Genomic DNA, 12,476 nt, shown 5'->3' with positions numbered 1-12,476 from the left:
CATCTTGTTCAGCTTCGTTTTTTTCTGGCTGAAGGAACTGAGGCCGAGAGAGGAGTGATTTGTCCAGGTTATATGGCAAAGTCACAGTAGCGCTAGGATTTGAATCCAGGCCTCCAGAGCCCCAGGCTGGGATCTCCCTCACCCCTCTCTGTGCGGAGCTTGGGGAGGCAGGTGCTTTGGGGGTCTGCAGGGTTCCAGGTTCACAGGGGTGGTGGTGTTTCCAGGATGAGGGCCCTAGGCTGAGGGACATGGGGCTCCCTGGGAGCAGTGCCACACACACGGGGCCCGAAGGCCACACAACCGGGCAGGCGTGTGTGTGTGTGCACGTGTGTGTGTCCGGGGAGGCGAGGGACCTGCTTGGGTTGCTGGGGGCGGCTGACCTGTCCAGTCTCTGCACAGGATGTATCTGCCCCAAATCTGAAATCCCGCAGCAAAGACCTCCCTCTTCTGGTTCCAGGTGGGCTCTTAGGGTCCCCCAGGACCCCATCGATGACGCCATGGGTGGCCCTGTGACGTCCGACAACCCGCTGATGGGTAAGTGTTTCCACGGGCCTCTCTTTCCTGGGGAAAGGTGTGTGCCAGGGAGCAGCACCAACATTTTGGAAGTTGTCCTGAACCCTCCCTGAGCCAGAGAGAGAGAGAGAGAGAGAGGGAGGGAGAGAGGGAGGGAGAGAGAGGGAGGGAGAGAAAGCTATTAGGTAATGCAAAAGTAATTGTGATTTTTGTTATTACTTTCAATGGCAAAAACCACAATTACTTTTGTACCAACCGAGTCTTCTCCAGCTTGTGAGGTTATAACTGATACTCAGGAACTCTGGGGGCTGATGCAGCCTCACAGGATGCTCAGTGAAGCTGCACCAAGGCCCCTGACCACTGTCTCCGAAGAGCTCCCAAATGTCACTTCTCAGACAGTGCAACCCAACAGTCTCAGACTCTGTCCTTCCGTCACTGTATGAAGCGCCTGGAAGGCCCTGCGTCGAGGTGGGCTGGCACTGGCAGAATTTGCCCCATGCACTAACAGCTGACTGTGGCTGTGTCCTCTTTGTGAAAAGCTGGCACTGCCAGCAGCCCTTCTGCTTGGATGCCAGATCCAGCGCTTTTTGCTCTGTGCCAAGCTGCCGGTGTCTGGATGGCCTGTGCACCTGTCAGGGGACTAACGCCCCTTGCAGGAGCGGGGTGGGGAGTGGGTGGGGAGTGGGCAGGGCTGGGGGTTGTGGCTGCAGAAGGAAAGGAGGAAAGAGCCTTGGTTTTGGGGGCTGATGGCCGAGGAGGAAAGAGCCTTGGTTTTGGAGGCTGATGGCCGAGGCTCATTTATCAACATCTCTGAGCCTCCATTTTCCTCATCTTCAATAGAGGGATAAAAACATCCCCTCTGAGGACCACGGAGACGTTCCCTGTCTCATTGCGGAGGACAAGCTTTACTACGAACCTCCTAGCAGCCAAAAGATGAATTCCCCATGGTCCAGGGTGGCTGGCATCGGCCCTGTCTGCCCGCTCAGGCCCCTATTTGGTCTCCCTGGCACTCACCGTGTGGCTTTCTTCTGTAGCTGTGGGCCTGGCCTGGGCCTTGGCAGACTTCCAGGGCTCGGGGCCCGAAGAGATGACCTTCCAAGGTGGCGACCTCATCGAGATCCTTGGGGCGCAGGTGCCCGGCCTGCCCTGGTGCGTGGGCCGACACGCAGCCTCGGGCCAGGTGGGGTTTGTGCGGAGCGACCTCATCAGCATGCAGGGCCTCGTGTCCGAGTGAGTGGCTGGAGCCCCGCCCCTTTCCTGAACCCACCCCCACCTCACCGAAGGGGACATTGTTGCGTCCACCTGGCTTCCCAGGTGACAAGCCTGGAAATCACTGTGGACGATGCCTAGTCTCTTCCCTTGTCCTCAGGCTGCTGCCCCCTCAGCCCCAGTGCCTGACTCCAGGGTTCCCCGGTGTCCTTCCTCTGGGCTGCTGCAGGGAGAGCGTTCCCTCGAATGCCCACCTGCCCATGTGCATTATCTTCCCGTGGCTGTCGTGATAAGGCACTGCACACCAGGCGCTTAAAGCAGCAGCAATGTGCTCGTTCAGAGTTGTGGAGGCCGAAAGTCTAAAAGCAAGGCCAGAAGGGCCACATTTTCTCTGGAGTCTCTAGGGGAGGGTTCTTCTCGCCTCTTCCAGCTCCTGGTGGCCGCGGGCGTTCCTTGGCTTGTGGCCACATCACTGCACTCTGCCACCATCTCCATGTGGCTGTCTTCCTCTGGATGTCTACTGTATTCTCTTCTTATGAGGGTGCCCGTCTCCTAGTGCCCCTCCAACTCCAGTCTGACCTCATCTTAGCTGAACTAATTACACCTGCAGAGATCCTTTCTCCAGAAAAGCTTACCTTCTGGGGTTCCGAGAGACGTGAATTGAGGGACACAATGTAATCCAGTACACACGTCGCCCTCCTCCGTAAAGCCCCAGGAAGCTTCTGGGCCCAGCCTTGCGGGCCCCCATGGCCAGGCTGGCCCTCGCCATCAGCTCACCAGAGTGCAGCTGCACAGAGTAACTCGTGCCTTCTAAAACGGCTCTGGGTGACACGTGTGCCCTTCTGCCCGGGATGCCCGCTCTCCCCGACCCCCCTGTTCTCCTGGGGCCTCCCATCAGCCCCCGTGGCTCCTCTGTGGGGGCACTCTTCTGGCCATACGCCTCTTCCTATGTGATTCCCACGCCGCCCATGACCTGCCTGCCCCCAGCCAGGGAACTCCAAGAGAAGAATTCCCTGGTCACTTCTGTGTCCTCACTGCCCAGTGCGAGCAACAGCAGGGGGTCTTTGGAGAGGAGTCAGCTGTGCCCATCCTTTGATGGAATTCTGTTTCCCTGGACTTGAGCTTCTTCAGACCTCGGTCAAGGAGCACAGAGAACGTGGGTGCGTGGAGAGTCCACTTTCTGGGTCATATGACCCTGCTCCTGGCCCCACTAATGAGATGCTTGTCTTCAGTGGTCCTTTTCCATGTTTGGGGCTGTGACAGACCAACACCTCTCAGACTGGGTCTCAGAGGCCATTTGTTATCATGCCTCATCAAGCCATGCACTTGTTCCCCTCATGGAAAGGGTCCGTCTGCTCTGGTACCTCTGGCACCTGTGCATCAGAAGCAGCTGAAAGCTGGCTAGGCCATGCTCTGATGGCAGGAGCTACACCAGCAGTTCCCAAAGCATGTTCTCACCCACTACTCCATCACAGACTTCATCGTGCCCTAAGCAGTGGGGAAAAGCTTTGTTCACATCCCTTGTGGGTGATCCCAGGGATTCCCAGCACAAACAAGGCATCTTTTTCCTGTTGAAATGCCTTTCCCACACTTACGTAACCTCCAGAATCCTCTTCTCACACACCCCTGTTTGCTTTTGGCTGAGCTGGTGTTCCACGGGACACTGTCTGGGCATCCTTGGTCTAGCTGATCCCTGCCATTTCCGAGGGAGACCACAACTTCTCAACAGGTCACTGGGGGCCGTGTGAAGTCAGCATGTACTGAACTTAAAAAGGGTCAGAGAAGAGTCAGGGAATGAGCTAGTTTGTTCCCTTCCTTTAACCCAGAAGGATGACAGGGCCAGGTGCCATTGGTCCTGTTCCCGGATGGAGAAATTCTGACTTCTCTCATCCACTCAACAAATGTTTGCTGAATATCTTTCCTAATCCAGACCCTAGATTTTCATCTTTTATTTAATGAACAACCTGGTGGCTCTTCTTTTTTTTCATTAACTTTATTTTTGACACAATTTCAGACCTAGAAGAAAATTGCAAAAAGAGTACAACATTCCCATATGCCCTCACCCAGATTGCACAAATGTTAACATGTTATGATATTTGCTTTATTACTTTCTCTCTTTCACTTCTATTTTTTTCTAAACCCTTTGAGAGTCAGTTGTAAACATGATGTTCCTTTACCCCTAAATAACGCAGTATGTGGTTCCTAAAACCAGGACATCTGCTTATGTAACCACAGTACAACTGTCGAAATCAGGAAATTAACACTGATACAATGCCATTATCTACAGATCTTATTCAGATTTTGCCAGTAGTCACAATGATGCCCTTTATAGACAATGAAAATTTCAGACCTCGTGTTCTATTCAGATGTCCTGTCTTGCCTTCTTAATATGAAACAGCTTTTCAGTCTTTCTTTGATGTTTTTAAAGAATATAGGCCCATTATTTTGTAGAATGTGCTGTAAGCTACTCTAAGTTTTTTTAAAATCTCAATAAGATGCTTTTCAAAGTTTCATATTATACTGGTAATTTAGTCCTATAAGCAAAAATTGCCTCCTTTCTCTTTCCCTCTCTCCCTCTCTCTCTGTTTCTTCCTGTAGTTCTTCTCCCTGACTTTATGAGAGTGCCCTGAGTTTATGTTGGGGAGCATTGAGGTTGTACAGAATCAGTAGGAGTTTACAATGTGGAGAGATTGGATTGGTTCTGCCTGCAGCTGTTACAGGAGACTTCATAAGGGAGGGGACATTTGGGGTTGGGCTTTGAAGGCTGTCTAGGAGCTCACTGTCCTAGGACACCGTTACTTGTTTGCATCTGTTGCAGCCTTTCCTGCTTTTGGGTATCTGACCCTGGCCAGACAAGGCACCCCTTGAGGGCAGGATCTGTTTTTTCTTTTTTTTTTTTTTTCCCAGACGGAGTCTTGCTCTGTTGCCCAGGCTGGAGTGCAGTGGTGTGATCTCGGCTCACTGCAACCTCTTCCTCCCGTGTTCAAGTGATTCTCCTGCCACAACCTCCCGAACAGCTGGGATTACAGGCTCATGCCAACATGCCTGGCTAATTTTTGTATTTTTGTAGAGATGGGGTTTCACCATGTTGGCTAGCTGGTCTTGAACCCCTGATCTCAAGTGATCCGCCCGCCTCAACCTCCCAAAATGCTGGGATTACAGGCGTGAGCCGCCGCGTCCGGACTTTTTGTTGTTGTTGTTTTTAAATCTCTGTCTCCACCCCGGGCAGAGAGTAGTGCTCCGAGACTGTCAAATCAAGGAATGGAAATGCGTCTTAGTGTGAAATGCCGACTTCGCAAATATGTTATTTTAAATAAAGCACTTCATTTTTTCCAGGTTGGAAAGTGCGATTTTTCTCAATGAGGAAGAAAAGTCATTCTTCAGCGAGGGCCGCTTTTCTGAGGAGGATGCCAGGCAGTTGCTGAGGCGGATGTCGGGCACTGATGTCTGCAGCGTGTACAGCCTGGGTGCGTGTGGGCGATGCCTGTGGCACGGCTGCTGCCCTCCCTTTTCCCTTCCGCAGCCCCCGCTGCCTTGTCCATCCCCAGATAGTGAGTGCCAGCCCCCGGGCACTGAAAGGTGAACAGACAGAGGCTGCCGCCGCCTCCAGGGCACACAGGGGCTGCAGAGAAGCCAGACAGGAGAGAGGATGGGTGAGGGGCTGGGGGCGTGGGAATGTGGCCCTGAGTCTCCCGTGGGCACCAGGGAGGCCCTTCCTACCCTGACCCCAGGCACCTGCCTGAGACGCTGGGCGAGGGAGAGGGTGTGGACCTGGTTCTAATTTGCCAGCCCTGAAGGCTCCTGTTCGGGGCCCAGCCCTTTGCCCACCGCGCTTTGCCCGGGTGAGGGTGACTTTTCTCCTCGCCACAAGACAAAGAACCCAGGCTGTGGTGTGACCTGGTCACCTGGCTGCCAGGGAATGTCATGGTGGGATCCCAGGGCTGCCGCCTTCTAAGGACAGAGATAGTCCCTCTGACCTCAGTGCCCCTCTGTGTGCGAAAGGTTTCTCTGGGGGCTGCAGAGCAATGCATGGATGAAGGTGGTATGTCATCCACAACATAAAGAAACATGGCAGAGGTCGTGCTGTTTGCTGGGTGTAGATAAACACAGATGTGCCTACACACCCACTTTTTTTTTTTTTTTTTTTTTGAGACAGAGTCCTGCTCTGTTGCCCAGGCTGGAGTGCAGTGGCATGATCTTGGCTCACTGCAACCTCTGCCTTCTGGGTTAAGCGATTCTCATGTCTCAGCCTCCCAAGTAGCTGGAACTACAGGCACACGCCACCACACCCTGGATTAGTTTTGTATTTTTTTGTAGGGACGGGGTTTGGCCATGTTGGCCAGGCTGGCATTATAGGGTGTAGGTGTTGTGGGGTGGGGTGTTACAGGGTGTAGGTGTTGTGGGGTGGGGGCGTTACAGGGTGTAGGTGTTGTGGGGTGGGGGCGTTACAGGGTGTAGGTGTTGTGGGGTGGGGCGTTACAGGGTGTAGGTGTTGTGGGGTGGGGGCGTTACAGGGTGTGGGTGTTGTGGGTGGGGGCGTTATAGGGTGTAGGTATTGTGGGGTGGGGCGTTACAGGGTGTAGGTGTTGTGGGGTGGGGGCGTTACAGGGTGTAGGTGTTGTGGGGTGGGGCGTTACAGGGTGTAGGTGTTGTGGGGTGGGGGCGTTACAGGGTGTAGGTGTTGTGGGGTGGGGGCGTTACAGGGTGTAGGTGTTGTGGGGTGGGGCGTTACAGGGTGTAGGTGTTGTGGGGTGGGGGCGTTACAGGGTGTGGGTGTTGTGGGTGGGGGCGTTATAGGGTGTAGGTATTGTGGGGTGGGGCGTTACAGGGTGTAGGTGTTGTGGGGTGGGGGCGTTACAGGGTGTAGGTGTTGTGGGGTGGGGCGTTACAGGGTGTAGGTGTTGTGGGGTGGGGGCGTTACAGGGTGTGGGTGTTGTGGGTGGGGGCATTACAGAGCGTTACAGGGTGTAGGTGTTGGGTGGGGGCGTTACCGGGTGTAGGTGTTGTGGGGTGGGGGCGTTACAGGGTGTAGGTGTTGTGGGGTGGGGGCGTTACAGGGTGTAGGTGTTGTGGGGTGGGGGCGTTACTGGGTGTAGGTGTTGTGGGGTGGGGGCGTTACAGGGTGTAGGTGTTGTGGGTGGGGGCGTTACAGGGTGTAGGTGTTGTGGGGTGGGGGCGTTACCGGGTGTAAGTGTTGTGGGTGGGGGCATTACAGGGTGTAGGTGTTGTGGGGTGAGGGCATTACAGGGTGTAGATGTTCTGGGCTGGGGGCATTGGAGGGTGCTCCCCAGAACTGCACGCCTGTTATCCCAGTTCATTCACAGCACTTGACGCGGTCCACACCTTTTACAGCTATTTCTCATTTGATCTCCATGGAAACCCAGTAAACAGTTAGTGTCAGCCACTTTGCTGGGGTGGAAACAGACCCAGGAGCTGCCTGCCCTGGGGTGAAGAGGGTGGGGGTGCACGGTGGATCGGCATTCATCCCTGGGCTGTCGGACTCAGAGTTGCTGACTGTTCCATGCGCCCTACTCCCTGATGGAGCCGATGGAAGCCGAGAGCGTGCTCCCACTGATGATGGGAGGGTGTCCCCAGAAGATGGGAGAGTGGAGTCCCCAAGATGGGTTGGGTGGGGTGGAGGCCTGGAGTTGCTGGAACACGGGAATTCTCTGGCCCGTTGGCTGTGCCTCTCCCTCAGGTGTCAGGAGTGCTCCTATGCTGGTGTGCATCTGTACCCCTGCAACACCCCAGCCAGCAACCCCTGCACCCTGCGATGCTCTCACCCTGCAACACCGACACCCAGCTCAAGCTGACAGGGGACCAGAGGTGCTGGCTGGGGGTGTTGATCGCTTCTCTTTTCTCCCTTGCCAGACTCAGTAGAAGAAGCTGAGACCGAGCAGCCACAGGAACGAGGTGGGTTTTGCTGGTGGCTCAGGCTTCCTCTGGTTATGAGCTGGGCCTTGGGGTAACGCTGGGGGAGGTGACAGAGCTGAGTACGGTGGGCATTGGATGCGGCTGTCACCCCTCTGTGGTGTGGGCTGGGGGCTTGGGGGACATCGCCTGAGGTGGGCCTGAACCTCCCGTCTACTCTGGCACTGGAGGCCGTGGGGTCCCACACTTCTTCCAGTGAACATGCTGGCCCCCGCCTGGTCCCTGACAGAAGTGGGGCATCCTTTCCACTGCCGGGGCCCACATGTAGCTGTGGGTTCCTTTCTCATGACCTGGAGAAGCTGCAGCTCGCCCTGTGCTCTGCCTCAGAGATGGGAGGCCACACTGCCCTCAGTGGGTGGCAGAATTCAGAGCCTTAGGTTGCAGGGGCCTCAACTGAGGTCCCTGAAGGGTCTGCTCCTTCCTGAGGGGCTGATTCAGGGAGGCCCTCCCTTCTCCCCTCTACGGCTCTGTCTCTTCCCATCACACAGGGTCTGCATGTGGACAGCCTGGTGATGTGGATGCCCCAAGGGCCCTTGGAAGTTCCCTGGGAATGGGATCCATCCCAGTACATTTGGGATGCAGGCACAAGGTCCCAGAGGAGGCCCGGGAAGCCAGTGGGGAAGGGAAGGCTGTTGTAGGTTTGCCTCGGGGAGGGGGTGGTTCCACTCTCTGCCAAAGTCCCCGGAGCAAAGGCACGTGGCTCTCCAGCTGCCCCGGAGGCCAGGGTAGTGGCTGGGAGGGGCTGTGTGCCTCTGCCGGGTGGGGGAGATTTCTTAGCTCATCTAGTGTAGTCAAGTCACATTAGCCTCTAAATCATATTTATTTATTTTTTTAATTCCAAGGCTTTACAGACCAATAAGGAGACAGTTTGTATTGAAAATATTTTTTACATGTAAGCTTGAGACAGAGAGTCTGTTTCAATCTAGGTTTTTTCCTTCCCAGTAATGCCTCCTTTCATCCCAGGTTTTCCAACAGGAAATGCGCTTGTTTGCTCACCTCTGGGAGGGGGCTTTGGCTAGGAATCCACCGAAGCCAGCAGGTGTCAGTGGGCTGCTGGAGCAGTCTGGCCTTTGTTAACCCTTTAGGAACCATGGGCTTCAGGTTTTCAGACCATCCAAGGTGAAGGCGGCCACAGGGGCCTGGAAGCTTTCCCATCCTTCCTGCAGGGATGGTCCGTTTCCCTGCACGGAGCTGGGTACATGGGTACAACACCCCTGTCCTGTGCCGTCGGTGGCTTTACCAATTTTGCATAGCAGCTTTTGAGCTCATCAATAGCTCTGATTGACTGTTGAGGATTTCCTGGATTCCTGTACCCCATCAGGAGGCCCAATATGCTGACAAAAGTTGCATTTGTAGTTGTAGTGCGGCATATACATGGGTCCAGTTAGAAGGCTTTGATTCTTTCTAAAGGGAAAGGCATCTCTGAGGGATCACTGAGCTGACATAGTCTCCTAAAACCCTGCTGTCAGGTGGGCGACAAAGCAGGACAGGAGGGTGATTTCCTAGGAGAGTCGGGCCACGGGCCTGCGTGTTCTCTCTGTCCCCATGGTGCCGGAGTTCCTACATGCTCCAGGCCCCGGGTTTGCATTGCACATAATTCTCAAGGGCTCATGGCAAGCTGCGCCAGGGACACAGAGGGCGGGGATGCGGGGACCCTGCCCCCAGTGGACCAGCGACTCACTGCTGGACTCTAATCTGTCTAGGTGTTTTTGTGACTTGCAGAAATACCTCCACCTTGCCTGGGCCCGGAGCCACAGGAGACCCTGCAGAAGGTGAAGAATGTTCTGGAACAATGCAAGACCTGCCCAGGCTGCCCCCAGGAGCCAGCGTCCTGGGGTCTCTGTGCGGCATCCAGCAACGTGAGCTTGCAGGACCCCGAGGAGCCCTCCTTCTGCTTGGAAGCTGAGGACGACTGGGAGGACCCAGACGCCCTGAGCTCACTGCTGCTGTTCCTGAACGCCCCCGGGTACAAGGCCAGCTTCCGTGGCCTGTACGACGTGGCGCTGCCATGGCTGAGCAGCGTGTTCTGCAGCTTTAGCGACGAGGAGGAGCTGACTGGGCGCCTGGCACAGGCCCGAGGGGCGGCCAAGAACGCTGGCCTCGTCATGGCCCTGGCCAGGCTCTGCTTCCTCCTGGGGCGGCTGTGCAGCAGGAGGCTCAAGCTGTCCCAGGCCCGGGTGTACTTTGAGGAAGCACTGGGGGCCCTGGAAGGCAGCTTTGGGGACCTGTTCCTGGTGGTGGCTGTGTACGCCAACCTGGCCAGCATTTACCGGAAGCAGAAGAACCGGGAGAAGTGTACACAGGTGGTTCCCAAAGCCATGGCCCTGCTCCTGGGGACGCCCGGCCACATCTGCAGCACCGAGGCGGAGGGGGAGCTCTTGCAGCTGGCGCTTCGGTGGGCGGTGGGTGGCCAGAGCCTGCAGGCCGAGGCCCGGGCCTGCTTCCTGCTGGCCAGGCACTACGTGCACCTCAAGCAGCCTGAGGAGGCCCTGCCCTTCCTAGAGCGGCTGCTGCTTTTGCACAGGGACTCGGGAGCCCCAGAGGCTGCGTGGCTCTCAGACTGCTCCCTACTCCTGGCTGACATCTACAGCCACAAGTGCCTGCCCCACCTGGTGCTGAGCTGTGTCAAGATGGCCTCATTGAGGACACAGGACTCGCTGGCCAGCTCGCTGAGGAGCGTGAACCTGGTGCTCCAGAACGCCCTCCAGCCCCATAGCCTCCCCACCCAGACTTCCCACTACCTCAGGCGAGCGCTGGCCTCCCTAACCCCGGGCGCAGGCCAGGCGCTGCGCGGCCTTCTCCACGCCAGCCTGGCCCAGCTGTACAGCCACCATGGCTACCATGGCCCAGCCATCACCTTCATGACGCAGGCGGTGGAAGCCAGTGCTGTTGCCGGAGTCCGTGCCATCGTGGACCGCCTGTTGGCCCTGGCCTGGCTGCACGTGCTTCATGGACAGAGCCCGGTGGCCCTGGACATCCTGCAGTCTGTCCAGGATGCAGTGGTGGCCAGCGAGGACCAGGAGGGTGTGATTGCCAACATGGTGGCCGTGGCTCTGAAGAGGACGGGCCGGACGAGGCAGGCAGCCGAGGGCTACTACCGCGCCCTACGGGTGGCTCGGGACCTGGGCCAGCGGAGGAACCAGGCAGTGGTGCTGGCCAACTTCGGGGGCCTGTGCCTGCATGCGGGTGCCAGCAGGCTGGCCCAGCACTACCTCCTGGAGGCCGTGCGGCTGTTCTCGAGGCTGCCCTGTCGGGAGTGTGGCCGGGACTTCACCCATGTGCTCCTGCAGCTGGGCCACCTCTGCACCCGCCAGGGCCCGGCCCAGCAGGGCAAGGGCTACTATGAGTGGGCCCTTCTGGTCGCCATGGAGATGGGCCACGTGGAGAGTGAGTGCCCCGGTTCCTCCTGTGCGCCTTCTGGGGCCACTCGGGTCAGGGCACACCTGGGGTTTGTGATTCAGAAACAAGTGGTGGTTTTTCCACCATCGAAAGTGCTGAGTCGTGGCCAACAGCAGATGTTGGCAAGAGCCCTGGAGACAGGCGGTTCCCACGCAGGGCCAGGCCCTCTGTGCCCTACTGGGGCAGCCAGCTCTTCCCGGTTTGCCCAGGGACCATCCTGCCTTGAGCACTGAAAGTCCTGCATGCTGGGAATCCCTAGACATAAACCCTGGGATCAAGGCAGGCTCTGCTGCGCTGGGACTTGGGGCCCCTGCACGAGCCAGGCCCTGAACGCCAGTTCTTGTGCCCGTGTTATCTGCTTGGTATCTCGGCAGTCTGTGCACCTGTCATCCCACTTCACAGAGGACACAGGGCGGGCAATTGCCCAAAGTCGCAGAGCAGTTCATGCAAAAGCAGCTCGTTGTGCAGAGTGTGCCAGGCCCCACCCACAAATGGGGCTTGTGGGGTCCTCGGGTGGCAGGGGCTGAGCGTGGGAATGTGAGCTTCAGGCCAGAGAAGCCACAAAAGGGTGAGTGGCGTGATGGCAGGGCAGCACTTGGCCCCGGGTTAGGGAAGCCTCTTTAGTCTGGGACCAGAGGGTTGAGAGGATTTAGTGAAGTAATAGGTGGTGGGTGAGGGGCTGGTGGTGGTGGAGGGGCTGGTGGTGTAGCCTGTGTGAAGGCCCAGGGGTGAGCGAGTGGGGGTGAGTGAGCGGGGAGGAGTGGGGTGTGAGTGGTGGTGAGTGAGTGGGGGTGTGATGGGGGTGAGTGAGCGGGAGTGTGAGCAGGGATGAGTGGGGTGAGTAGTGGTGAGTGAGTGGGGGTGAGTGAGCGGGAGTGTGAGCGGAGATGAGTGGGGTGTGAGTGGGGGTGAGTGAGCAGGGCTTATGCAGGGAGGTGCAGAGTTGGGAGGGGGTGGGTTGGGTGCTGGATGGTGAGAAGCTCTTCTGGAGAGCTAAGCAGGGCCTGGGGCCTCAGGCTGTGCTTGGCCTTTTCCCCAAGAGCACTGGGGAGCCATGGAGTGCTATGGAACAGTCACTGCAGACTGAGCAGTGAACGGACAGTAGGGGGGCAGGGCTGTCCGAAATCTAGGCCGCAGAGGATAGATGAGGAAGTTGAGTGCAGGGAAATGGTCGAGACAAGGGATACTGTTGTGGGTCCCCTCTGCCTTGCAGCGCTTTGTCCATCCTCCCAGGATGGACGTCATGGCGTAGTGAGACCACTCAGAGGTGCCTCCTTGGCCTGGCCCAGAGCCCCAGGGGCTGTGGCCAAATCTGCCCATTTCCCAGCACCGGCCTGGCACCACTCCTGGCCCTAGGAGGGATAAGATTTTGGAAAGGACCATGTGAAGGGGCCCTGGTCCCACACATCTGCCCAAGGAGGGGT

General features: G+C 57.1%; 1 protein-coding gene across 7 annotated transcripts in view; it reads left to right on the top strand.

Moving 5' to 3' along the window:
• The window catches only part of SH3TC1 (SH3 domain and tetratricopeptide repeats 1), a 66,446-nt gene that overhangs the window by 39,626 nt on the left and 14,344 nt on the right, over positions 1-12,476 (top strand). For all 7 annotated transcript variants that reach the window (XM_078003104.1, XM_078003099.1, XM_078003101.1 and 4 more), the window contains exons 8-12: positions 458-534; positions 1,548-1,743; positions 5,059-5,189; positions 7,594-7,635; positions 9,376-11,040. In XM_078003104.1, coding sequence (XP_077859230.1) covers positions 458-534; positions 1,548-1,743; positions 5,059-5,189; positions 7,594-7,635; positions 9,376-11,040 — 2,111 coding nt within the window. The remainder of the gene's footprint in view (positions 1-457; positions 535-1,547; positions 1,744-5,058; positions 5,190-7,593; positions 7,636-9,375; positions 11,041-12,476) is intronic.

Source organism: Macaca mulatta, chromosome 5 (assembly GCF_049350105.2).
Source record: "Macaca mulatta isolate MMU2019108-1 chromosome 5, T2T-MMU8v2.0, whole genome shotgun sequence".
NCBI classification, from domain to species: domain Eukaryota; kingdom Metazoa; phylum Chordata; class Mammalia; order Primates; family Cercopithecidae; genus Macaca; species Macaca mulatta.
This window is presented reverse-complemented; position numbering and strand designations above follow the sequence as displayed.